At 46.0% G+C, this 26,977-nt stretch overlaps 3 protein-coding genes across 4 annotated transcripts; 1 reads left to right on the forward strand and 2 right to left on the reverse strand.

Annotated features, from left to right (window-relative positions):
* Positions 1-9,965: 9,965 nt before the first annotated feature.
* LOC136357036 (uncharacterized) lies at positions 9,966-11,643 on the reverse strand. Its single transcript, XM_066311760.1, has 3 exons — positions 11,335-11,643; positions 10,123-11,241; positions 9,966-10,031 (listed from the first exon to the last, which is right to left on the reverse strand). Exons 1-3 carry the CDS (start codon positions 11,494-11,496, stop codon positions 9,966-9,968), a joined length of 1,347 nt encoding a protein of 448 aa, XP_066167857.1. The 5' UTR covers positions 11,497-11,643.
* Positions 11,644-17,095: 5,452 nt separating this feature from the next.
* Positions 17,096-22,526, forward strand: LOC4341419 (aldehyde dehydrogenase 1). 2 transcript variants are annotated; one of them, XR_001546467.3, is made up of 9 exons: positions 17,096-17,387; positions 19,874-20,016; positions 20,099-20,482; positions 20,844-20,933; positions 21,011-21,184; positions 21,278-21,415; positions 21,583-21,720; positions 21,822-21,980; positions 22,104-22,526. XR_001546467.3 is itself a non-coding variant. In XM_015786109.3 (9 exons), the coding sequence occupies exons 1-9, from the start codon at positions 17,210-17,212 to the stop codon at positions 22,375-22,377; spliced, it is 1,581 nt and encodes a 526-aa protein (XP_015641595.1). In that variant the 5' UTR covers positions 17,097-17,209; the 3' UTR covers positions 22,378-22,526. The 2 variants fall into 2 exon arrangements, 1 of the variants encoding a protein (XP_015641595.1); XM_015786109.3 differs by having other exon boundaries at positions 17,097-17,387; positions 21,822-21,883.
* Positions 22,527-23,636: 1,110 nt separating this feature from the next.
* On the reverse strand, positions 23,637-24,345 carry LOC4341420 (multiprotein-bridging factor 1c). The gene has a single exon (XM_015786345.3). It carries the CDS (start codon positions 24,283-24,285, stop codon positions 23,818-23,820), a length of 468 nt encoding a protein of 155 aa, XP_015641831.1. The 5' UTR covers positions 24,286-24,345; the 3' UTR covers positions 23,637-23,817.
* Positions 24,346-26,977: the final 2,632 nt, after the last annotated feature.

Consider the following 26,977-nt stretch of genomic DNA (forward strand, 5'->3'; position numbering starts at 1 on the left):
ATTGGAAGTATATGGAGGAGTTGCATGATTCAATTATTGATGAAGTCATTGAAGCTTGTGCTCGGCAAAACTTGAAGGAACTCATGGGCTTGCAATACCCATGGTGCAAAGAAATCTTCGCACAATTCTATGCCACACTTTATTTTGAGCCCAACAAAGAAAAGATTATTCATTGGATGACAGATGGCATCATATACTCCGTGACATATGCTAAGTTTGCTGCCATTTTGGGGTTTCCGACTCGCTCTCGCACCAATCGTGTCAAGATTCATGATGAGAAGCCCATGGACACAAATTCTCTTCACTTCTTGTACCAAGATGTGGACTATGAGTTAGGCACCATCAAAGGTCTCCTTCCCTTCTATGCCTATCTCAACAAGCTCTTGCGCAAAACTCTCAATCCCAAGGAAGGTGATGCTAGCAACGTCCTTGCCTATACAAGAAATTTGCTTTACAAGATGAAGGCTCACCCACAGCTCTTTGACGCCTTTGACTTCATCTTTGAAGAAATCCGGCTTATCTCCATGATGCCTAAGCGAGGACTTGGCTATGGGCCTTACATTATGAAGATGATTGAGATTGTGTCCAAGAAGAAGTTTCACAAGGAGGTGGCACATACCGATTACCAAGTCCGTCCCATCAAGGTTGCTGCTGTGCCGGCTGGACGAACCACTCGTGCTTCTTCTCGTGCCGGTCCCTCCGCTACCGTCACCAAGCCGGACTCCAACTCGTCCTTGAGGTTCTTCAAGTCCATCTTCAACTTATGCAAGACCATCTCAGTTCGGCAAGCCAAGGAACGCAGAGCAAGGAAGAAGGACACTCGACGGATCAAGACCCTCCTTCGCAACACCCATTTGCCGTGTTCTCCCGATGGTTCTGAGGTTGAGGACAGTGGGGAGGATGTGATTGAGGACCCTTTTGCAGCTGAGGCAAGCTCCTCTCGTGCGGATCATGGCAAGGCTCCTATGGAGGAAGAAGAAGAGGAGGAGGAAGGTGACTATGCTGAGGAGTCAAGTGAGGAGGGCGAGGATTCTGATAAGGATGAGTGATCCTCTATTTTTTCCCTTTTGGTGCCTTGTTGCCAAAGGGGGAGAACCACCTATCATCAAAAATCTCTAATCTATCTCCTTTCGTGATGGCTAGTCGACCCTTGGGTTTTTGTGTCTTGTTATGTGCAATTATCTATTATCCATGCTCAAATGTGTGAAATATCTTGTCATTGGCATATGCATGAGGTTATATTGTCATTTCTAATCTAGTGCATAGATTGAGGGGGAGCTCTCCTATTTCATTTCTAGCATATATTTAGGGGGAGCTCCACCAAAATCCTAATCTTTTATTACTTCTAAGTGTGTTGTCATTAATCACCAAAAAGGGGGAGAATGAAAGTGCATCTAGGACCCCTCATTTATTTTGGTGTTAATGACAACACAATTAGAGGGTAACTAATGCTTTTTGTTGAGATGTATGCAAGGATGAAAAAGGAGTGGATGTCAACACAATAAGTATTGCGGCATCTTTTGTGGTAATTGTCTTCTAATCCATGTATATCTTGTGTTCTTGAGTATTAGGATGCCGTACTATTAAGAGGGATGCCACATGCATATAATTGGTAGAACACTAGTGCTCAAAATCATTTATTTGAAGTGTTCCTGTTTTATGTCTGTCGGACTGTCCGATGTTGATCAGACTATCCGATGCTCAGACTATCCGAAATTTCACAGAACTTTGCTCACTGTCTTCGGTCTGAGTGTTGGCTAAAAAATATCGGACTATCCGATATAAGGTCGGACTATCCGATACGTCGGACTATCTGAAATTTCTCAGAACTTCACTCTCTATTTTGAATTGCTTTTTATTCCTTTTGAGTGAGTTTTAAATCAGACTATCCGATGTGATCGGAGTATCCGATGATCCAGAGACTCCGAAATTCAATGGAACTTGAGTCTCTGTGAGAGGATGAAATTCTTGGTTCAAAAATAATGGAATATCCAATATGACATCGGACTTTCCGATCGATCGGATTGTCCGAAATCCTCTAGAATTTTGTTCTCTGTCTCTGGCCTGCTTGGGGGTCAAAAACATCGGACTATCCGATGTCACCTCGGACTTTCCGAGGTGGGATGAAAAGATTCTCTCCCAACGGCCACATTTTGGGGGCTTCTATAAATACCCCCCACCTAACCCTTTTCTAGGGTTACCCAACTCATTCATTCACATTCACTTTGGGTTGAGCTTGGTGCTAAAGTGTTTTGGATCTTTGAGCTCTCTCTCCCTCTCTCAAATCCCTCTTTGTTCTTTGTGTAGTAGATCTTGGTGGTTGTGGATTTGGTGTTTGAGGGCCTAGTGTGTGTTTCACTCGATCTTGAGCACTAGGGTTTGACCAAGAGTTGTGTGGTGTTTGTTACTCTTGGAGGTTGAGGACTCCTAAACGGCTAGGTGTCACTCCCGAGCCACCGATCTACGTGTGGTTGGCCGGGAGAAGTTTGTGAAGGCCGGATCTCGCCTCCACAAGGAAAGAGATACCCCTTAGTGGAAAGAGGAGTGCTTAGTGCAACCTCTTGAGGAAAGGGTTAGCAAAGACCCGGCTCTTAGTGAGCTCCTCAACGTAGAGTAGAATCCCCTCAAGGATTTGAACTCCGGGAACAACTCGGTGAACTTCATTGTTGGTGATATCTCTTCTCCTATTATTTAGCTTTGCTTTTGTGCCGCTTTAGATCTAGTCGCTGTTTGTGCCATACTCTTGTTTGTGCACTAGATCTACTTGTAGTGTTCCTTTAGTGGATCAGACAGTCTGATCCAACATCAGACTATCTGATATTTTCGGATAGTCTGACTGTGGATCAGACTTTCCGACCCTAACTCAGTTTTAGCTTCCGCATAAAGTTTTAAATTAGCCTATTCACCCCCCCTCCTCTAGGCCTAATTGACCCTTTCAGCGACACTAGGGCGGCGGCGGTCGAGGGAGTGGTCGGCGGCGGGGCCAGCTCTTCCTCCTCCCTCTCTCTCCCTCATCTCTTTCTCCCCCGTTTGTCTTCACAGGAGCAGGGGCCACATAGGCATTGGCGGCGGCGACGGACGGGGGTCGGGTTGGCGGCAGCGACGGACGGGGGTCGGGTTGGCGGCGGCGGCGGGTCGGTCTCCATCGCGCCGTCGCCGTCTCGTCGCCGGAATCGTGCTCGGCGGCGGCAAGAACCTCCGGGGTGAACGGCGACGGCTTGATCCACCGATCTAATAAACATGCATGTGCTCTGATGTTATTAGTGAGGTCCCTAGGGTGGTTCATGCGCAAGGAATCGACGCGAGACTCACCGGAGCGGCGGGAATCGAAGATTTACGCCAGCGGCCGGAGTTGGAGAAGACGAAGTCGATCTCCCTCCTCGGTGCGCCATTCTCCGGGATTTTTGTGGGGAAACGGAGAGGAGGACGATGCAAAGTCGACGACGCAGTGGCTTGGCTTGGCGTGGTCCAGATTGACGGGAAGGGAGATGATGTCGTGGAGGCGTCGCTTCGGTACGCGCTCCAGAGCGCCGTGGGTGCGCCGGCCACCGCCGCTCCGGCCCCCGTCCGCCGCCGCCGCCGACGATTTGGCCCCTGCTCCGGCCCTCGCCCGCCCGTCCTTCACCGCTGCTGCCGCTGGCCCTCGTCCCACTCTCGTGAAGAGAAAGAGAGGGGGAGGATGAAAAAGGTAGAGAAGAGAGGATGACATGTGGGCCCCACATGTCAGTGGGTCCCACAATATAATTTTTTTAATGACAGATGGGACCCACAGATATTTTTTTAATTCTAATGCCATGTAAGCGCCACGTGGGACGAAAACCGGGTCAACATTGCCACGTCAGCAAAACCGCCCTCCGAAACCGCCGAGGGAGTCCAATTGCACCGGTTACAATAGTTAGGGGAGTCGTCCTACCCGGTTTTCCAGTTGAGGGGTACGAATTAGATTTTGCCTATATTTAAGGGAGTCAAATTGGACTTTTTCCTACGAGTTTTGTTGTGACAAGCCCACTGTGGAATGACGACCCATAACTGCAACGTGTTGATGGGCCAGATATGAAACAACTTTAGCATAGTTGGGCCTTGTTAACACATAAATGGGCTTGGATTTCGGTCCATCGTAACATGATGAACGTATGGAGATGGAATCCGTATTTGGCCTTGTTGGCTTGTCATGGGAAAAGAAGGCCAGATAAACGCTATGTGTGGGGGCCCTCGGAAGGAATTTCCGGGCCAAAATAAGCATGATTCTCAGGGGAAAATTCCGAATCTAAAGTATTTAAAGAACTAAAGTTTCTTGCAATCGAGCTAGGTCACGAAAGAACCACTGTTGGATGCAGACAGCAAGCAAAAAATGAAACATTAGATTCATACTTCTATTAAAAAACCAGAAAAAAAATTTCAAGGCACAGGAGCTGCCCTCAAGAAACTTCTAGACTTCCAACGAGGAAGTCTCAAAGCTGCCAGGCACATGGTCAGCCATAGAAAAAAAAGAATGGCACAACTCAAATTCAAATAAAATTATAAAATGTATTTACGAATAGTACAAAGTACTAGCATATTAGATGGACTTCGATATGCTTTATTTTGTTTCAGTTTTTAATATATGATGCTCTTGATTTTTAAATATATATTTGACCAAAATTACATAATTATTTTTATTATTTATTTTATTATTAGAAGTACTTTCAGAATAACTTATATGTATATTTCATATTTACATGGCTTTTAAATAAGATGAATAGTCAAAAGCATGTTCAAAAGCCAGCGGTGTCGTCCGTTAAAAACTAGAGGGAGTATACGCTTGATTTTTTTTATTAATCGCTAAAGTGTTGTGTTTATAGTTGAGCTCAAAAGCATCTTTTATAACATTATGTTATCTAAATTATCATTTATATTCCATTCAGCATAAAAAATGCCTTAGAAATACTTATAATATATATATCGTGATGAAAGTTCAATATGTTGAGTGAAAATATAGTGATCGAGAGAAGGGTGTGTCATATGCACCAACAACAAATACTTGAATGGTTGTATCCTAATATTGGGCAACAAAACGATGTGCCACTAATTTCTACTTTTCTAAAATAACAGTATAAAACACTTACAAGACAACTTAGGAATATGTACAGGTTAACACTTAGGAGTGTATATTCATTGTTGCGCAACGCGCGACTTAGTGATTGGTAAACATGAGAACGAAGTGAATAGGAACAGGCTCGAATACGGTAACGAAAATTTATCGAAATAAAAATTCCTTCATATTGTGCTTCAAAGTTCGTCAAGTTTAATTATCTAAAAAAAATTACTGCCTCAAGTCTCAAGTCTCAACAATCAACCATACATCACAAAACACAGCCAATTAGGATGCTACCTTTGATCTAAAATATGGGCACTTGAATGGTACTCCTATAGTACCTAGTATAAAAGAGACTCGGTATTACTCCCTCCGTCCAAATTTAAGTGCTTCCGCGTCCAACTTTAATCGTCCGTCTTATTTAAAATTTTTTTTATAATTAGTATTTTTGTTATTATGAGATGATAAAACATGAATATGAATAGTACTTTACTTATGACTTATGTTTTTAATTTTTTTCAAAATTTTTTTAAATAAGATGGACAAACGATCAAAATTAGGTACGGAAAAACATAGTTGCATTTAAAATGAAACAGAGCTAGTATTTCTTAACTTGAAAATTTCAACGGTATAATAGCTCCCACGTGCGGCATCTGTTATGGGGCGTACAGTGTGTCGGTGTGCATTTTCAGATCTCGGAGAAAATTTTGCTTGTTGATGATACAAGAAATTAATTACGGCACTGACGCAATTTTAGCTAAGTTTCTTCTCCCAACTTGTGCGTGCTAGAAAATGGACGCATATAACGTACATAAAGGCTATAAAGAAGATGTCAAAACAGTAACATGAGATTTATTATTGATTGTTGTACGTTTGCACAGTTTGGCGTTTAGAACGTGCAGTCGTTATTGGAGTTTATATGTACTCTGTCCTTTCTTGAGTGAGCCTACCAGAGTTGTAAATACACAAGGAAACAAAACGTACATGTTTATTTTTCTTTGCTTTAGCTAAGTACTCTCGTTGTTTAATATATAATGCTATTGATCTTTTAAAATACTCGTTTGACTATTTGCCTTATTTAAAAAGTTATGTAATTATTATTTATTTATTGTGACTTGATTTATCATCAAATGTTTTTTTATAAAAGTTAAATATTTTTTATATTTGTATAAGAGTTTTGAATAAAACAGATGATCAAACATTTGTCAAAATGTCAAACGATCTTATATATTAAAAAACAAAGACAGTAGTATAGTTGTCATCATCTGATCATTAACTACGTAAAGAATCATCTTTCCATGTCATGTCCCTGGTCACTTTACATCATAACCGAAGACTTTGTGGAAACAATAGTGAATCGTCCACTTCGTTTAACCTTTTGGTTATAAAGCTGGTCAAATCCTACGTCCTATCTCAGCTCCTCTAGCCTCGGTGTCGCTGGATTCAACCTGACCCCAAGGAAATAAGGTGACATTGCGTACTTGCTAATGAAAAATTATGCGCGTACACTGCTATAGATGATGCTCATATGTACCGATTTAATTGGAACCTATGCCTATTCTCATTTGTAGGTACCGGTTCTTAACTTAAAACCGTCCTTATAGTTGGATGGACCGACCCCTTACACTGGTAGACCCACTTAAAGATACCGGTTTATTTAAAAAAACTTGAAAAGTTTTTAATTTATTGGAACATAGGAATAGAGATGGATCTTATACACAACGATAGATAAAAGGAGTACGTATGGCAGTGGTGCCAGTACCATATAGGTCTAAAAGAGATAAGTGAATATTGTGCGAGGGGCAACTGGCAACCCATATCAGTAACATTTTTCGAAACAAATAATACTCCCTCCGTCCCACAATATAAGGGATTTTGAGTTTTTGCATGCAACGTTTGACCACTCGTCTTATTCAATTTTTTTTTGCAAATATAAAAAAACGAAAAGTTGTGCTTAAAGTATTGTAGATAATAAAGTAAGTCAAAAATAAAATAAATAATAATTTAAAAAAAATTTGAATAAGACGAGTGATAAACGTTACAAGCAAAAACTCAAAATCCCTTATATTATGAGACGGAGGGAGTATAACGGTAGGCTTGTAACTGTTAAAACCAGAGTACGAGGACAGAACAAGGCAAAAACTTGTCAAGCTAGGCTGGATATATAGAAAAAGAAGATGAGACAACAATAACACGGATGTGCCAAGCCATGTATGGGGCATGCATAGAGCTAAGTGGGGTCATATGCAAAGCTATACTGAGCTGTCAGGTGGCTGCAAAGGTTGGAGGGCAGGCAACGGTGACGATGTTAAAATTATACCAAAGCTCGTCAAAATCGCCAAACGCGACAAGTTTTTTTTTTCTGTGATCAAATATGATACGGGTTTATTGGCAAAGATCGATGAATGTCAAACCAAATCACGTATAAACAAAGCAGGTTATAAAATTAAACGGATTGGAGGATCTTTCTCTATAGGGTTAATTGGATCTATGCCACGCGAATTGTGGCAAATAAAAAAATGACACACCTATTCCGGAATCCGGGTGCATGCCACTACTATTTCGTCAAATTGGAACCATGCCACAATGTACGCCCTGCGCGTGCTTTGCCACCGTTTTAGGGTACCGTATTTTCGTATGGACGTTTATGCCCTCGTGTTCACGTGTGCTTAGACCAGCTCCGGTCCGGCTCGAACAGCCCGGTCGCCATTCGTTCCCCACACCGAAACCCTAGCTTCTTGGAGGCGGCGCAGGCGATGGCGCCGGCGCAATCGATGGCGGCGGAAGGCGGCGGAGCAGGGCGGCGGCGCAGGCTACGGCGACGGAGGGCGGCGTCGCAGACGGCGGCGCAGGCTTCGGCGGCGGAGCAGGGCGGCGGCGCAGGTGAAGGCGACGGCGGAGCAGGGCGGCGGCGGAGGCTACGCCGGCCGAAGGCGGTGGCGCCGGAGCTCCTAGCGACGGCGCAGGCGACCGGCGGCGAGTACGACCTGGCGCGACGGCAAGGCGACGATGGAATCACCTCCTTCCTGGCGCGACGGCAAGGCGATGATGGAATCACCTTCTTCCATCCCCACGCTGAAGTGTGCTTGCGGTGCCTCCGCCACTGTGCAGATTTCGAACACACCAAGGAATCCTCGACGCTGGTGGCTACAATGCGGCAATTCGGTAAGAACTTGCTTAGTTTCGTTGGTTTCATTTCGGTGTCTTAATTCTTAGTTGTTTGCTTAGGGCTGTTGCTTCTTATGGATATGGGAAGACCTGCTGAATGAGTATGCTGAGGAGATGGTTGCGTACTGTCACGCCGGCGAGTACGATCATATGCAAGAAACAATCGACATTCTTCGCCAATATTTAGATGATGAGAAGAATGAAAAAGCGAAGATTTGTGAGGTCCTTGATGCAAAGGAAAATGAGTTGAAGTCAACAATTGAGACACTCAACCAGTGTAGGCTGGAGTGTTTAGCGATGAAGAAGCAGTTGGAAGAAGTTAAATTTAGCCGTGCTAGACTTCTATACCTTACCTTAGTGATCACTGTCTTATTTGCTTGCTTAATGGTAGGTAGAAATTAGATGGGAAAAAAATGGATGTATTGTCAACAAGTGTATTTTGGATTGGAAATATGGATGTATTGTCATGTGTATGTACTGTGGTGACCTATATGAATGAAAGAGTATGTTTCAGAAGAAAGTATGTGTATGTGCAGTGCTGAACAATATGAATGAAAGTGTATGTTTGAGAAGAAAGTAGTGAATTGTTACAATAATAGAACCATAAAATTTGCAGATTGCTGGGAAAAATTGTCAGATTCCTGTATAGAATCAGTGCCATGCAGACAATTGTCCATCACAAATTTTCAGCAAAGAGATCATTGGTGCATTCCATAATTTCAGTTTACAGCACAGAAATCTTTACAAAAGGAGAGAGCACATGAGTACAGTAAATTTTCAGCAAAAGAGATCATTGATGCATTCCATAATTTCAGTTTTCAGGCTCAACATATGCATACAACAGTATAGACATACATGAGCAACATTACTGGTTCATAGCAGCCTTACTAGCAAAATACTTAAGAGATGGGGCAGGCTACATTGTCACTGCAAATAGGTTACTACAAGTTCACAGGCACACGTGCATTACAAGTTCATCACAGCCATTGGCAATTAGCAAAATACTTAGAGAGGAGGCAGCTGGCATTACAGTAGAAGATAGGTAGATAGGCTCCTAACTACTCTAGTTGGTGGTGCACTTGAGGATGCTAGGTCTTTCCTCTTCTGGGGAGTCTTCTTCTTTTTTGGTGTCTTTTTTTTCCTAGGTGTTTTTTTCTTCTTTGGTGCAGAGCAGCTTGCTTCACTTGTTGACACTCCTGGATCATTTCCTTGCCTGCACACTTGTCTCTTCCTACAAAAAAGTGAGAATTTTTAGACCATATGGCAAGCATACAAGCCTGAATCTTAGTGACTACAACATAGCACAATATATCAGGAGTGTAACTAACAATAATTATCAAGTTGGGTTTTTTTTATCAAGTTGGAGTTAAAGAACACAAACCGCTTGCACAAAGACTAATTAAGAATGGAAGCACAATGACAGCAATATACCGTTTTTGGGGGGTGCAGTGGCTGCTCATATCATCTGCATCTACAGGTTCAGCTAGCTTGCATGTTTTCTCAAAATGTCCAAATCTTTTACATCTCTTGCATTTCACTCTCTTTCTTCCAGGCTCAAGAAATCCCCTTATTCTCTGTACTCTAGGCCTCCCAGCACCTCTCTTCTGCTTAGGGACATGCACCTTGAAGCCCAAATCAACTACTGGCCACTGTGTCCTATCAGTCATAGGTGGTACTCTGCCTGCATAAGCTGTCCTGAACATTTGCACACTATAATATGGGCTCACAAAATCTTGTATCCTTCCTCCACTGCTGCATATCCAGGCCAATGCATGCCTGCATGGCTTCCCTGTTATTTGCCAAGCCCTACAGGAGCATTTTTGGTTGTCTAGGTCAACAATATGCCTTCTAGTCTTGTTGTCAGTATCCACAAGTGTGACCTCTGCAAACCCATCATCACTTCTGGTAATCTTCACCACTTTAAGAAGAGATGTGGCATCATTAAGCTGCTTCATAACACCTGGAATGATTCCATCATCCATTTTCTTGCCAACATCTCTTCTAGTGGCCATCTTCTCCATTATTAACTCTCGTATGCTGTCAACAAGTTCATGAGGAAGCAGTCCTTTCAGATTTCTGATCTGAGCATTAAAGCACTCAGAAACATTGTTTGTCAGATAGTCACATTTGCTGCTTTCTCCAAAGCCACATCTGTACCAAATTCTTGAATGATGTTGCTCAAGAAACTCTATTGCATCTGGTTTCACTGCATATATTTGCTGCATATGGTACTTGAAACCCTCCTCAGTGTAGCTCCTAGCAGCTGGATACAAATGCTCAGTGATAACAGAACCATGGTACTTCTTTAGGAAGTTAGCATAGAGGTGCCTAATGCATTCTCTATGCTCAACATGATCACTAAATGCAGCACTAACAGCCTTTTCTAACCCCTTGCATGCATCGGTTGAGATAACTAACCCTTCAGGACAACCAATAGCTCTATTCAATTGTTTCATAAACCACAACCAGTTGTTATTAGTTTCCAAATCAAAAATTGCATATGATACATAAAAAAGCCAGTTGTGACCATCTACAGAGGTGGCTGAAGCTAACTGTCCAGTGTATTTTCTAGTCAACTTAGTTGAGTCTACACCCACATATGGCCTACACCCTTGCAAAAAGCCATCTATACATGGTTTTAGAGCTACAAACAAACGCTTGAAGCACATTTTATTTCCTAACTTCTCCAATTCAATTTCAACTATACTACCTGGACACTTCCTCTCAATTTCAGCCTTCCAGTTGAAAAGCAACTGAAAACTTTCCTCATATTTACCATGTACCTGTTCTAGTGCTAACTTCATACCTGACCATGCCTTTGAATACTTCAACTTGATCTCATACTGTTCTTGCAGCTTCCCTCTTGCATCCTTAGCACCCTTCTTTGGATTGTTCTTCAACCAATCACCAAGCCTATCAGCAACCCAGCCCTGTGTAGCCATCTTGCCCTCTCTTAGTTTGGTAGATGCATATTTGTGTTCAAAGGGAAGAACTGTAATCTGCATGACATGACATGGTGATAAAAAGTTACTAAAACTAACACTACTTTCAGGAGATGAAAAAATAAATTAACTAAAATAATACATTTATACCTTAATTGTTTTCTTATCATGGATTAGGGAAGCACGTATTCTCCATGGACAGCCTTCAGCGCGACAGGTTGCAATGAATCTTGTTTTATCTGTCTTCAAATCAGCAAACTCAAAACCTTTCTTAATTGCATAATGCCTAACTGCTTTTCTAAAAGATATCATGTCAGGGAATAGAGCATTCTTCACTATATTTGGATTCTCTGGATCATGCAACACTCTAACAACCTGAGCTTCATCAGTGACTTCTACCTCAGGAGCTTCAACCCCTGTGGCAGCAGTCTGAGAGGATTGACCACTAACCCCTATGGCAGCAGGCTGAGAGGATTGGCCACCAAACTGTCACGTCCCAAAACGACTCTAAAATACATCCTCTAAATTATGCCTAGAATAATTAAAATCCGTGTGAAAGCCTCCAAAAATTAAAATGTGCAAAGTTAAAAGTCAAATAAGGCTTGGAGGATTTTTGTATATTTCCTAAAAGCCTAAAATGCGTAAATAAATTTTAGTGGAATTTTCAGAGCACAAATAATAATTATTAAGAAATAAACAAAGTTAAAATGGTTTTATAAAAAGAAAAACCCTAAAGGTCCCCTTTCCCTCCCTCCCCCTCTTGGGCCGGCTCGGCCCATCTCCCTCCCCCTCTCTCTCCTCTCCCCGCGGCCCACTCGGCCTCTCCCCGCGCGCGCCGCTGACGGGCAGGCCCGCCCGCCACCCTCGCTGACGGGTGGGGCCCACCCGTCATCCCCTTCCTCCCGCCGCTCATGCCGCCTCGCCCGCGCCCTAGCGCCACCGCCGCCGCCGAATCCGCCGCATCCCGTCGTCCCCGCGTGCAATCAATAGGGGGATTTATTCCCCGTGATTCCCTCTCCCTTTCCCCCCATTTTTCCCTCTCTCTCTATCGAGTTCAAACGGGCGGACTTGCCCCCGCAAATCTCGCCGGCGCCATTGATGGCGGCCGACCTCCCGCGCCGGTTTCCTTCCTTCCCCGGCCGCCCTCTCTCGCCCCGGCTCTATTTAAACCCTCCCCGTACCTCCTCCGTCCGTTTCCGCCTCTCGCCGCCCTTCCTCCTCGCCGGAATCGAGCTCCCGCCGTCGCTCTCTCTCTCCGCCGTCGCCGCCGAGCTCCGGTCCGCCGCCGTCGTCGCCCCGGACCACCTCCCACCTCAGCGCCGCCTCCTTCGGCTTCGCCGCATCCTCGCCGACCTCGTCCACCCCTTCGTTTCGCTCACCGACCGCCGGAACGCCGTCGACCCCGTCGACCCGAGCCGCGCCGCCGCCTTCCTCCGCTCCCGCCGCCTTTTTCGTCGTCGCCGTCGACCTAGGGTGAGCCGTGGACCGCCGCCTCTTTTCCCCCTTCCCTTCCCCTCTCTCGGCCGCCGCTCCGCCGTGCCTATGGCCGCCGCCGGCGACCATAGGGGCGCGGGCGCCGCCTCCCGCCTGCTGCGCCGGCTTGGCCGCCCTCGGGCGCGCCGAGTGGCTGCCGCGTGGGGCCCGGCCGTCAGCCGCCCGCGCCCTCGGTTGCGGCTGACGCGTGGGGCCCACGGCGCCGGCCGGTGTGAGCCCGGGTGCACCCGGTCCACCGTGGACCGTGAGGCTACCGCGTGGGCCCCACTCCCGTGGACCCGGTCCGCGCGTCCCCTCCCCTCGGCTGACGCAATAAACCCTTTTAAAATTAAAATTTAAATGAAGAAATTCGCAAATATTCATTTAAAGAGCATATAAACTTCAAATGGCCATAACTTGGCCATTTGAACTCGGAATTGGACCATTCAAGTCTCTAATTTTTCCTGAAGAAGTCAAGAACCCATTTTTGTGCTTTGTTCCTGCTTGTTATATGGAGTTTATTAGAGTAAAATCCTTTTCTTTTCCGTTGGTCGTGTAAACGCTGCAGCTTCGGAAGATCCGCTCTTCGTGGAGGTTGAAGCCGACGTTTGGGAAAGCGAGCAAGGCAAGTCACATCATCCTTGAACATATTGAATCCCAGTTTATAAAATTATTTTGATTTAAATTATTGCATTACCGCTTTATTTAAATTCCCGCGTTATCACTGTTTTATCTAGCCATGCCTATTTACCTTTGTTATGACCTTATTATTGTTATTGTTATTATTTCCTTGTTCACCCTAGAATAAACAAAACCCCAACTAGTGGACACTCTACTCATGGTACCACTAGTATGATTTTAGGTAGATGCTTCGCTGATTAATTAGGCAACATTAGGTGGTTTTATAACTCTAGACTTTGGGAATATTCTCATCACCTGGACACTATGGAATGGTTGGATTATTGTGGAATTGGATTTGCACCTCCCCCTCTATTCAAAACCCTCAAAATGGTTTTAGGCTAGGCTCGGGTGCATGGTTTTGATAGTAGCACCTCGGCCATATAAGGACCGGTCTTCGGGCCTCTGTTGCAAAGCACTACCGTACTTCTACATGTCTAGTGGGTAAGGCTTAGTTTGTGGCTCAGTCTGGTTATAAACAAAAGTACACGGATGGAGATGGACGAAGTCGGGGGTCGATGGACATCTCTAGGACAAATGAAGGCTACACGAGCTGCGGCCCGGTAGTCGAGATGTCATGGCACAGGGCCGGTGTCCTGCTGCTAGAGGCTCAGTCCTGCCTACCTGTCCCGGGGGTTCCGGCCGTAGGTGGGGTTGGGTCGGTACTCTTGTCTATGGCTAGGATGGGTTGGAAACTATGTCACGTCTTCTGTCCGTATACCGTGGTGGTATGTGGCACATGGTTACACGTGAGGAAGATGTGTCTTGTGGGTAAAGATGTACACCTCTGATCAGAGTATAATCTATTCGAATAGCCGCGCCCTTGGTTATGGGCAAGCCGAGCAATGTACCCAAGTTAGTGTTTTAATTCTTAAAACCTGCTTAACAACTAAAATGTGGAATGGTTGGCCTGGGTTGGCTTGGGACGAGCTGGGACCCAGGGTCGGGTTGCCAGTTCGGTCTGAATCATCGTAGGCCTTGGGTTAAGGCAGGTTCGTGTGGGTTCACGGCCTTGATTAATAATATTGCATAGCTCTAGAATCGTGTTTACAAAATAGCTTTGAGCAACTAAGTGTCTTTTAATGCTGTTTACTGCAAACCCCCTTGTACTCCCTTGCATTTATTCTGCACTTGTGGGTGTGTCTTGTTGAGTACGGTGGTTGTACTCAGTCTTGCTCAATTTTTCCCAAACCCAGAAGTGGAGTTCCTAGAAGATGAAGGCTTTGGTGTCTAGCTCGTGCCTGCCGTCAAGCGCCTGTGGTCGTCGCCCTAGTCTTCCCCTCTTTCCCGTTTGTCTTTGTGTGTGCTGGGCCTTCGCCGCCCATGTAATAAATTAACTATTTACGCTTCCGCTTGATAAACTCTGAAATGTATCAACTTTTGGTGTACCTTGCCTCCTGGGACAAGGAATAATACATGCACGTAAGGAACGCCCGTTGGGTTAATTCCGGTCGTGACACAAACCCTGTGGCAGCAGGCTGAGAGGATTGGCTAGAGGTGTCAGGTGGCTGAGTAGGTTTTGGAGGCAGATACAACTGCTCATCATTAACACCAACATATTCTTCCTAATTATCAAACATGTCAGGCTCTCTAACATCTGCTTCCACTGTTGTAGGCTGTGCAGAACCATCATTAGTAGCAGCTTGTCTAGAACCATCATTGTGGGAAGGGTTCTCAGGTGGGATGATAGCAATGGGCTCATGCACACAACACACAGAAGCAACATCCATGCTTTCCTCAAGAACTGCTACAAGTAAGTGGAAACTGGCCTCGGTTGCATACATCTCGAAAATATCTGGCAAATCAGTGTCCCCTATGAGCCTAACATCCTCACCCAAATTTTTGTTAAAATACCACACTGAGGGAGACTGGTTCGAGCCCCACTTAAACTCAACCCTCAAACTTTCCATTAGGAAATCAAACGAAAAACTCTCTGAATCGATTACCCAATGCCCAGTGCCTCCTTTACTGATGATTTTCCTACCATCAGCATCTACTGTCGCATAGGGTTGCACCCTAACATCGACTGAAAACCAATGCCTACCAACGAATGACAAAACAATAACTCAAATCGCACATACAAAGTTCAAATCGAAACTCAAATCGTAATTTTATCTGCATAAAGAGTTCATGGGGGAAGGTACTCACGGTTTGGAAGCAACCCGTACAAGGGATTCGCCCAAATACATTGCCAACGCGGTGGGGGATGCAGGCGTAGGCCCCTGCGCACTCATCCTCCCATCGGTGGAGGTCCTCCCCTTCGGCCGTCGTAGCCTCCGCCGCCGCCCTGCTCCGCTGCCGCCCTGCTCCGCCGCCGCCTTCGCCTGCGCCACCGCCCTGCTCCGGCACCGAAGCCTGCTCCGCCGCCGTCGATTGCGCCGGCGCCGTCGCCTGCGCCGCCTCCAAGAAGCTAGGGTTTCGGTGTGGGGAACGAATGGCGACCGGGTTGTTCGAGCCGGACCGGAGCTGGTCTAAGCACACGTGAACACGAGGGCAGAAACGTCCATACGAAAATACGGTACCCTAAAACGGTGGCAAAGCGCGCGCAGGGCGTACATTATGGCATGGTTCCAATTTGACGAAACAGTTGTGGCCTGCACCCGGATTCCGGAATAGGTGTAGCATTTTTTTTTTTGATTTGCCACAATTCGCGTGGCATGGATCCAATTAACCCTTCTCTATATATACATATCGATGATGAATTGAAAAAGAGACCAGATCCCAATCCTTGCAAGTTCTTCAGGTAATCACGTGAGTGCGCGACCACACTACATGAGTACACTCCTTGACTCGTCCGTTTGTTTCCCATGTGCGGGTGCCTGTCAGGCCTTGCCGTCTTGGAGTAAAGTAAGGTGATGGAAATACTCCCTCGTCTCAAATAGAATAATTTCCCTTTTTTAATGATTATTAAGGAGATAGCAAAAGTACAAGTGATGAAAAATGATGATAGGAGATAAAATAATGTATTACTCCTTTCATCCGAATAAACAAACCTAATACAGGGGTGTGATATGTTTGTTTATTTTAGAACGAATGGGAATAATAGATGATAGGTGAGGATTAAGTAAAGTAAAAATAGGTAGGTGGAGGAATAAACTATAAAAGAGTGGATAAGCGAGATATAAGGCTGGCTCAAATTATTACCAAAATAAACATTTCTAGAATTTTGGTAATGCCAAAGTTTTGGTGAGTTGGTAATATTATCAAATTTTAATAGGATAGGATAGATGTATTGTTACCAAAATTATCTAGGCATTACCAATGTTTGGGAATAAATTAAATGTATCCACGTATTTCTCAATTTTACCAAAAAGATTTAAAATAACATCAACCTAATAGACTCATAAAGTATACTCCCTCCGTCCCATATTAAACGTAGTTATGAGTTTCCTTGTCTAACTTTAATCATCTGTCTTATTTAAAAAATTTTATGATTAGTATTTTTATTATTATCAGATGATAAAACATTAAAAGTACTATTTTTCAAAAAAAATAAAATAAGACGTACAATTAAAATTTGACAACTCATGTTTGCGCTTGAAATGGGAGGGAGGGGTGGGTACATGGGCAATAAATGATCATCTTCAGATTATAAAATCATCTATAATTTAGGATAAATTTAAAGGACTAGCTAGTCAGCTAGACCAGTCAAATCTGTGAATGGGAAAAAAAACTGTCAAATTTGAAGGACGGCTAGCCCAACTAGCACCTGGCCAGGGCAGGGCGCACGCTTCTCTTTAAATCGGCGTATCGCCTCGCCCAAACCACCCCCCCCCCCCCCCCCCCCACAGTAGGACTACGCTTCTCGCTTAGCGACGCAACAGCAAAGCAGCGCGCGGAGAGAGAGACCGATCGAGCCACACCGCCGCGCGCCATGGCGAGCGAGAGCGAGAGCAACGGCCACCACCACGCCGGCGACGAGGCGCGCGCGGAGAACAGCGGCGCGGGGTGCCTCCACGGCGGCGACGACGGCGGCGGGACGCCCAGGACGACGCCGGAGATCAGGTACACCAAGCTGTTCATCAACGGGCGCTTCGTCGACGCGGCCTCCGGTACGTACGTACGTGTGTGTTAGCCGCGCGCTAGCTAGCCGTGGGCTGTGGTTATCTAGCTACGTCCAGCCCACCTGCGTTAATTACTGGAGGACTTAATTGTACTCTACCAAAACCTAGTAATGGGATCCAATTCATAATCGCCGTGGTTGTCCTATTGCTCTCTTCGATTTATTTCCTTTCTTCCAAATACTAGTAGGGATTCAATTCCTTATCGCAATCAGTGCTGTTTCTTAGAGCAAGTACAATAGCAAACTATTAGTGAGCTATAAATATATTTTAATGAGATAAAAGATAACAGAGAAGAGCAGCGGACTACAGATCTGTAGCCAGCTGCAGCACGGACTCCAAGACACAGTATGTGTATGACATGTGGGACCAAATATTTATAGTATCGTAAGCAACTATTGTATGAATTGACTGTTAGATTGACTATATATAGATGAATTGGAGCTAGCAGTGGGCTGTACTATTAAACTTGCTCTTAATGATTCTCTCCATAATTAATTAGTACCAGCCAGTTTAGATTAATTCTTAGGCCACTCCCACTAAAAAATCCATTCTCATTAAATATGAAAAAAATAATATGAAAAAGATGAAATGGGTTTTATCTATATGAAACCATATACATACACTGTTCTCAATATGATTGGTCTCTGTATGTGTTGCCTATGAAAAAAACAATTCACTATATTGCTATATTTCATAAGCCATACTCCCTCATTCTGAAAACTATTGGATATGGTATTTACAAGTACAACGAATTTGGATAGTCTTCTGTTCAGATTCACTGTGCTTGAAAATATCACCTCTCATACTGGTGGGTTTTTATGGGACGAAGGGAGCAAACCATATACATCATTTTTAATATATTTGTTTCTGCATGTGTTGCCTATAAAAATAGTTTTTTTAAAAAAGAAAGTTTAGTACTATATTGCTAATTTTTATAACCGAGAAAGTAAATTTTGAAGAGTTACCGTAAACTTGTGGTGCTCCTAGCATCGTACGGTTTGATGGCGAGATGAGATCATGGGCAGTTCGCCAAGGAGTAACACGACAAAGAAGCATGAACGGGCCTGCAGTTTCAGTCTCTACCAACCTCTGGCATCTATTTTTCCCATCGTCCCGTGTTATACCATGTGCTTCGCGTCCCCGGCTAGTTGCTGTTTTCATCTCACATCTTTTTTTTGCTCAATGATTAGCTAGTACTCCGTACTAATAGTACTAAGTAGTAAAGAACTATTCAAATCAAATCATTAGGGCATTCCCAACCCAATGACTAGGATAGTGTTCATAGCATTAAATAAGTTGTCACCTAGGACAAAAAATGATGTGGCAAGTGAATAAATGAGGAAAGAGAAGAAAACCATGTCTTGTATGAGACATAGTTTCTACACAACATCTAAGACATCATGTGAGATAAATAGCATTAAATTAAAGTATGGAATAGTGGTGTTTGCATTGGAAGAGTAGTGTCTAGCACTAGTTTCTTGATGATGTGGAGTTTATGGAAACCATGTCTAGTGTTATGGATTGGGACTGCCCATATGTGGCTCTAGCAGTAGCACGTTTCAGATTTGGAACATTTCTGAATTTTCAGAAGAAGATAAATGCTTCCGTACTAGAGATCCTATTTTCTTGTGTACTTTTATACACGTTTCGTGCTCTGAAGAAAAATCAAATTCGGGGTTTGCCTCATTAAGGTGAAGTTAGTGCACAGAAAATCAAGAAGTCATTAGAATATAATTAATTAAATTTAGTTATTATAAATTTAAAAAATATATTTATTTGATATTTGTAGAGTAAATTTTATATAGAAAGTTTTTTAATGAAATGTAAAAGCATGCTAACAAAATCCAAGACAATATTTCAATTGACTTTAACATATCTAAGATAATATTTTACAAAGTAGCGAAGAGTTAAACCGAAAACCTTAATAAAAAAATCAACAACTAAAAATTCCACATATATTCTACATTTTACAATTTTAAGTAAATATTTACTAAATATATATAGAGGTGGTGTTTTGAAAAACTTTAAAACAATAGTAGTTCGGTTATGTGTCACCTCTGGAAGCGTATAGAAGCATTGCGATTTCCAAATTATTTTCTTTGTGAATAGAAAAAAAACCATTGTATCGTTGGGTCGTAAGTTTGCTCAGAATAATTCAGAACAAAACATCTACCGTGTTGAAGCCTATAGCCCTATGCCCCTATGGAGTTCCATGAAAGTATGATTCTTATCATCAGAAACTTTTTGTACGATGGGTCAAATTCTATAGCAGTCCAATCTAAAATTAAAGACTTCTTGCTCTTGATGAGAGTCATAAACTAAAACTAACTCTCTTCATCAAGGTTATGATACCTAGGATTTTATATAACTTTAACCATGAAATGTGAGGTTTACTGAAATTTTCACTTAATTTTATCTTTACATAATCTCATCCTGATCATGGAAGGTCGCCGTGCTCCGTGCTTCTTCTCCAGGTAAGACGTTCGAGACCAGGGACCCCCGCACCGGCGACGTGATCGCCCGCGTCGCCGAAGGCGACAAGGAGGACGTCGACCTGGCGGTGAAGGCGGCGAGGGAAGCATTCGACCACGGCGAATGGCCTCGCATGTCGGGATCAGTACGGTCATCTTCTTCTTCCTCTCAATCGTGCAAAAAATGGCTGGAAAGTGACCGATCAATGGCGCATTTGTCAAATGCAGGAGAGAGGGAGGGTCATGGCGAAGTACGCGGAGGTGGTGGAGCGGCACGCGGATGAGCTGGCGGCACTGGAGAGCCTTGACGCCGGCAAGCCGCTCGCCGCCGCCAGGGCGGTGGACGTCGGCGAGTGCGTCGGCATCCTGCGCTACTTCGCCGGCGCCGCCGACAAGATCCACGGCGAGACGCTCAAGATGTCGAGGCAGCTCCAGGGTTACACCCTCCGCGAGCCCCTCGGCGTCGCCGGCCTCATCGTCCCCTGGAACTTCCCGGCCATCATGTTCTTCTCCAAAGTCTCACCGGCGCTCGCCGCCGGCTGCACCGTCGTCGTCAAGCCCGCCGAGCAGACGCCCCTCAGCGCCCTGTTCCTCGCCCACCTATCAAAGCAAGTAAGAATTTTTTTTAAAAAAAAAATAAGCAAGTAAGATTAGTCACACAAACGAGAAATGTGATTAACATTAACTAATTATTAATTATAGAAAATTGACAAATAAATTTATTTATTTTTTTAAAGTACCTTTTATATAGAAAATTTTCATACAAAACATAACATTTGATAGTTTGGAAAACGTGCTAATGAAAATCAAGAAAGTAGCTAATCCAATCTTCAATTTAGAACAGGACGCAAAATTGAAAAAAGAAAAACGATATAGTAGTAGCTCTGTTCTTGCATCAGGCATTTTGTGCTGTGTGATTGCTGGTAGTCTAAAACTCTGAATATCTCTGACCTTTTCGGAATGTGATATTCAGGCAGGAGTACCGGATGGGGTGATCAACGTGGTGACAGGATTCGGCCCAACAGCGGGAGCTGCAATTTCATCTCACATGGATGTTGACGTGGTAAGATATCATACATTCAGCTGTCAATTAGCACATGAACATTGATCGGTTTCTTACAACTTTTTTTTTTTTTGCAGGTGGCTTTCACGGGATCTACTGAGGTTGGACGGCTTATAATGGAGGCCTCCGCGAAGAGCAACCTGAAGCCGGTGGCACTCGAGCTCGGCGGCAAGTCGCCGTTCATCGTCTTCGACGACGCCGACCTGGACAAGGCCGTCGAGCTCGCCATCGGCGGGAACTTCTTCAACAAGGTGAGCATCCGAATTGGCAGAGCGCCATGCATTGCCGTGATCTTGATTGAATTGACTGATGAGAGCCATAGCCGTGATCTGATCAATCTGCAGGGAGAAGCCTGCGTCGCCGGGAGCCGCGTGTTCGTGCAGGAGGGCATCTACGACCGGTTCGAGCAGAAGCTAGCGGACACCATGAAGAGCTGGGTCGTCGGCGACCCCTTCGATCCTCGCGTCAATCAAGGACCACAGGTGAGTGAGTCTGAAATTAAATTCCGAAAAATCTGAATCATCATCCATCCAACGAGCATTTTTTTTCTTGTGAGTTCCAATAATTCAGTGATGATTCAGGCCTGATTAACTATCTGAACCAGAGACTGATCACCGTACTGTGTTGCCCTGCTACTATGTTCATACAGGTGGACAAGGCTCAGTATGAGAGGGTGCTCGGGTACATCGAGCAAGGCAAGGCAGAAGGGGCAACTGTTCTCACGGGAGGGAAGCCCTGCGGTAAGAAAGGGTACTACATCGAGCCCACCATTTTCACCAATGTGAAGGTAAAGATAAAAAATAAATTAACCTTTAGAATTTACCACGAACACACCATGTGTCTTCACAGTCTTATCTCTGATGATTCGCTTGCGATTCTGAACGACAGGACGACATGGTCATCGCGAGGGAGGAGATCTTCGGCCCCGTCATGTGCCTGATGAAGTTCAAGTAAACCCAGCTATATATATGGATCGCCATCCTCTCTAGTCAAATACACGGTACCTTTATCACTAACTTGTGGATCCAGGGATCATCGGATCCACATGTAAGTGACAAAGTTACGTGATTTCGATCGCAGAGGATCTGACCATGATATGTCATATCAATTCAAAATGTTTATTATCTAAGAAACTACTATAGTGGTAAGAGAGATTAATTTTGGGTGCAGGACGGTGGAGGAGGCGATCGAGAGGGCGAACGGGACGAGGTACGGGCTGGCGGCGGGGCTGGTGACGAGGGACATCGACGTGGCGAACCGGATGGCGAGGTCGATCCGGGCAGGGGTGGTGTGGGTGAACTGCTACTTCGCCATGGACAGGAGCTGCCCGTTCGGTGGCCGCAAGATGAGCGGGTTCGGCAAGGACGACAGCATGCACGCGCTCGACAAGTTCCTCGCCGTCAAGTCCGTCGTCACCCCCGTCCATGGCTCCCCCTGGTTCTGAGTTCTTTCTGGATCTCGTCGCCGATCGAGTCGGCCATGCGTATGTACACATGTTGGTGTTGTTGGATTTGCTGGGTGGTGGAGTATTTGTAACGGTGGAAGATTATTACAGAGAGTCAATAAGTTGCATTATCCATTATTTTCCTTGTATATGCCAGTTGGTGTTCTCCTCCTTTTTATACTACCTTTGGAAGCCAAAATTCTCCTTTTTACCTTGGAAGTCAAAACTTGCCATACCAAAATATTTGCATTTTAAGCATTAATTTTTGGCAACGCTTAGTTTACTACTACCAATACTTCCAATACCGCACAAATAATACACAAATATTATTTAGCATAATTTAGCATAGTCATATTTTGTCAATGTAGCAAACCAAACATATTTTTCTGCGTACCAAAAAGAAAAAAAAAACATAACTAGTCCATAATTTGGCAGAATTAAGTGACAAGGCCTATTGCGAGAGCAGCGATCCACCAGTGGCTGTAATCAACATACTTTAAGGCTCTGTTCGAAAGTGAGGGATGAAAACCTCACTTCCTAGCATGCAAAACAAAACAACATTTAGGTATTATTAATTAAATATTTTAAAATAAATTTAAAAAATCGATTGATTAATATGATTTTTAAAATAATTTTTATATAGAATTTTTTTAAAAAAATTATATCGTTTAGCAGTTTAAAAACGAGAGATGTTGGTTGGAAAAGTGAAGATAAAAACTCAGCCGTGAAGCCTGTTACAAATATGTAAGCCGAAAAATGCTCTTCTGGAGTTCATCCGTTTCAAGCCGAGAAAAATGAACGAATAAACATTGGTTAATTGAACCCACCGAGTTAGTGACTCGATCAATTTTACGGACCGCCAAAGCTCCGGACAGGTAGCAGCAACCTGAGCTGTCGATGAGACATGAACAGGGAACAAGCTAGGCACCGCACAACACACAAGAAGCAGAGCACAACGATTCGGCCGGTAAATTTAATTTCTATTAGAAATTACTTCACATACGCCTAGTTAGCATCATGGATTCATGGTTTCCCCAAACCAAGCCAAGAACACAAACGAACTGTACATTCACAACGCGGATCAACGCCTATAACTAGGAACTTAGGGAGGCCCGGAGTTGCGAACTTGCGATTCCCAGGAAGAATCACTTGGATCAATCAATGAAATATGAGCAGAGAACAAAGCTAGTCACAACTAGAAGCAGAGCACAACGACGATTGAACACAACCGGATCGAAAAGCGCTTCAACTAAACTATGTGTTCACAAATCCAACGGAAATTCAATTTCTAGCCATCATCACTTCACATGCGTCTGAGCCAGTTAGCATATCATAGTTTCCCCCCAAAATTAAGCCAAGAACACAAACAAACTGCACATTCACAAACGGATCAACGCCTAACTAGGAGGGATCGGAGGTGCGATTCCGGCCACGAAGGATTCACTTGGCGCCGGCGGGCGCGGCCGGCGCGCCGACCGCCTTGCCGCGGAGCTTGACCTCGAGCGCGCGCTCCATCTTGGCGAGCACGGCCTGGACGGGGACGGCCTTGCCGCTCTCGTACTCCTGCACCACCTGCGCCCGCTCGTTGATGCGCTTGGCGAGCTCCGCCTGGCTCCACCCCTTCGCCACCCGGGCCTTCTGGATCGCGCCGCGCACCTCCGCGCCCACGCGCCCCAGCCCCGCCGGCTCCGTCGACTCGTCCAGCTTCCGCGCGGGCGCCGCCGCCCCCGCCGCCGCCTTGTTCGTGCCCGCTGCCGCCTTCCGCACCGTCTCCACCGGCGCCCCCGTCCGCATCGCCTGGTTCACCGCCCTCGTCGACTTAAGGTCCGCCGCCTTCGGCTTCGTCCGCCGCAGCACCACCGGCTCCCAGTCCTGCGTGATGTTGCCGCTCAACCTCCCCGTCGGCATTGCTCTCTCCCCTCTCCTCCCTCTCTTCCACGCTCTTCTTGTGTATGTGATTTTGACGATGAGGAGGTCGGAGAAGGTGGAGGGATTTATAGAAAGGTGGGATTCGGGAAGGTTCAAGAGGCTATAGGGTGTTCTGGAAGGTTCCGGGAGGGGTGGTTCCGTTGTTTTTGGGCCGTTGATTTGAGTTGTATGGGGGAATCGGGTGGCTGAGGATGGGCTCACGGGAACTTGGTTGCCACGGAAAGGATACTGGGTTCAAACAAACTGTTGGCGACCGGCCCACCAAGCCCAGGAAACTTGGCGGTTACTCCTCTACTCCCTCCGTCCTTTAAAAAACGAACCTATCACCGAATGTGACATATTCTAATATAATAAATCTGAACATATGTATATTTAGATTCGTAATACTAGGATGTGTCATATCTGATACTAGATTAGTTTTTTATGGGACGGAGGAAGTAGTGCTTTGCGATTCGTGCTCCCCCACCAAGAGATGCTTCATCAGGAAGGTTTGGAAATTCCGTGAATGAACCGCAGAAAGTTTATAGCCTGCATCAGCATATGGTCACTGGGCACAAATCAGGTTGGTTCGCTTTATAGTCAATCAGTGGCGGACGTGGAAATAAAAACAAGATAGAAGTCTAGAGGGATGAAAACAGATCAGATTCGGATGGATAGTTGTCATACGATATTCTATACTATATTTTCTAAGTGGATTCGAAGCCAGTGCGGATGCGGACGGATTATTTCTGATTCGTATCCTAAACCACAATACCGGATATCTCGACCACCAACTATTAAAACCGGTACAATTTGACTCTCTTTACGGTTTTAAAGGGCGGTTTCGATGACGTGGCGTCTACGTGGCGGTTTTGACATGGTCTTTGTTCCGCGTGGCATTAGAATTTTAAAATGGAAAAACTATGAATTACACCACTGAACAATAACGGTCGTCCGAATTACCCCCCGAACCACAAAACCGGACATTCTTCACCCCTAACTATACAAACCGGACGAATTACCCCCCTCGAACCAATTCAGAGTGGTTTTGTCCAACGTGACGCACACGTAGCAATCCAGTCAACGTTTTGGTAATAAAAAAATTATGGGACCCGCCTGCCATACTCTTCTTTCTCTCTCTCTCTATTCTCTCTCTCGCTCGCTCTTTTCTCTCGTGGCTCGCGCAGCGCGCACGGCGAGGACGGCGCGGGGACGGGTGGTCGGCATGGGCGGTCGGCGACGGCGGAGGCAGCAAGCGCGGCGGCGAGGCGAGGTGGCAGCGGAGGCAGCGAGCGCCGGGAGGTGAGTGGTGGGGCAGGGCGGCGGTGGAGGAGGAGGCGAGTGGTGGCGGGGTACGGCGGCGGCGAGGCGGCTGACGCCATGCGCGACAACCAGCCCCAGCCCACGACGGCGCCCGCAACGAAGCGGAGGAACAGATGGGACCAATCGTGTCGCCTGTCGTCGTCGCTCGCGCCGCGTGCCGTCGCCATCTCCCCTCGAGCCCCGCCCGCGCCATGCGCTGTCGTCCGTCACCCGTCGCCGCCGTCGCCTCGAGCCCCGTCCGCGCGCCGCCTCGCCTCCTCCGCTGCCACGATCGCCTCCTCTGCTGCCGCGCTCGCCTCCTTCGCCGCACCCCACCGCCGCCGCCTCGCCTCCAGCAATGCGAGCTCCCGCTGCCGCTCGCCTCCTCCAATGCCCTGCCTCGCCGCCCTGCCCCGTCGCTCGCCTCCCCGCGCTCGCTGGCTCCGCCGCCGCGCTCGCCTCGCCGCCTCCGCCGCCGTGCTCGCCTCGCCGCTGCCGCTGCCTCCTTCGCCGCACCCCGCCGCCGCTCGCCTCCTCCGCCACCGCTACCCTGCCCCGCCGCCTCGCTTCCCCGTGCTCGCTGCCTCCTCCGCCGCGCTCGCTGCCTCCGCCGTCGCCGACCGCCCACACTGACCGCCCGTCCCCGCGCCGTCCTCGTCGTGCGCGCTGCGCGAGCCGCGAGAGAAAAGAGCGAGAGAGAGAATAGAGAGAGAGGAAGAAGAGTATGGCAGGCGGGTCCCACAATTTTTTATTACAAAAATGCTGACTGGATTGCCACATGTGCGCCACGTTGGACAAAACTACTCTGAATTGGTTCGAGGGGGGTAATTCGTCCGGTTTGCATAGTTGGGGGTGAAGAATATCCGGTTTTGTGGTTCAGGGGGATAATTTGGACGACCGCGATTGTTCGTGGGGTAATTCGTACTTTTTCCTTTTAAAATAAATATGTGTGGGACCCACGTGTCATCCTCTCGGGATGGCCCTCATTCCGGGCTGGATAATTCGGGATTGATTTGAGGCCCATGCAAACAAGAGTTTAAGGTTTGGTTAATTACAATGCATGGCAAGCGAGTCAGCGAGCGACGAAATTACGATGCATATGCTCTGCGATGCGAAATTAATTTCGCTACTTACATGTCATCTAAGTTCTCCTCGCTAGCATAGTCACTTCCGTGGCGAGCGGCGACGGCGAGGACGACGCGTCCGTCGTCGTCGGGTAACCCTCGGTTCGGTTGTTTTGGTTGTCATGGCGACCGGTTGGCGTCGAGCGCAGCCATCGCTTCACTGGAATGCAGCTATTCCTTCACCGTCGCTAGTCACATCATCCAAGAACCAAGAGCTCTCCGCCTTGGACGTACACGCCGGTGACTGTGAGCCTTCCCACGTCAAG

Source organism: Oryza sativa, chromosome 6 (genome assembly GCF_034140825.1).
Source record: "Oryza sativa Japonica Group chromosome 6, ASM3414082v1".
NCBI lineage: Eukaryota > Viridiplantae > Streptophyta > Magnoliopsida > Poales > Poaceae > Oryza > Oryza sativa.

Coding starts and splice junctions, on each gene's coding strand:
- LOC136357036 (XM_066311760.1), bottom strand. CDS start 11,496: ATGATATCTTTTAGAAAAGCAGTTAGGCATTATGCAATTAAGAAAGGT. Junction 11,242..11,334: donor ATGATAAGAAAACAATTAAG/GTATAAATGTAT, acceptor CATGTCATGCAG/ATTACAGTTCTTCCCTTTGA. Junction 10,032..10,122: donor GTGATGATGGGTTTGCAGAG/GTCACACTTGTG, acceptor GGCAAATAACAG/GGAAGCCATGCAGGCATGCA.
- LOC4341419 (XM_015786109.3), top strand. CDS start 17,210: ATGGCGAGCGAGAGCGAGAGCAACGGCCACCACCACGCCGGCGACGAG. Junction 20,483..20,843: donor TCGCCCACCTATCAAAGCAA/GTAAGAATTTTT, acceptor TGTGATATTCAG/GCAGGAGTACCGGATGGGGT. Junction 21,884..22,103: donor ATGTGCCTGATGAAGTTCAA/GTAAACCCAGCT, acceptor TTTTGGGTGCAG/GACGGTGGAGGAGGCGATCG.
- LOC4341420 (XM_015786345.3), bottom strand. CDS start 24,285: ATGCCGACGGGGAGGTTGAGCGGCAACATCACGCAGGACTGGGAGCCG.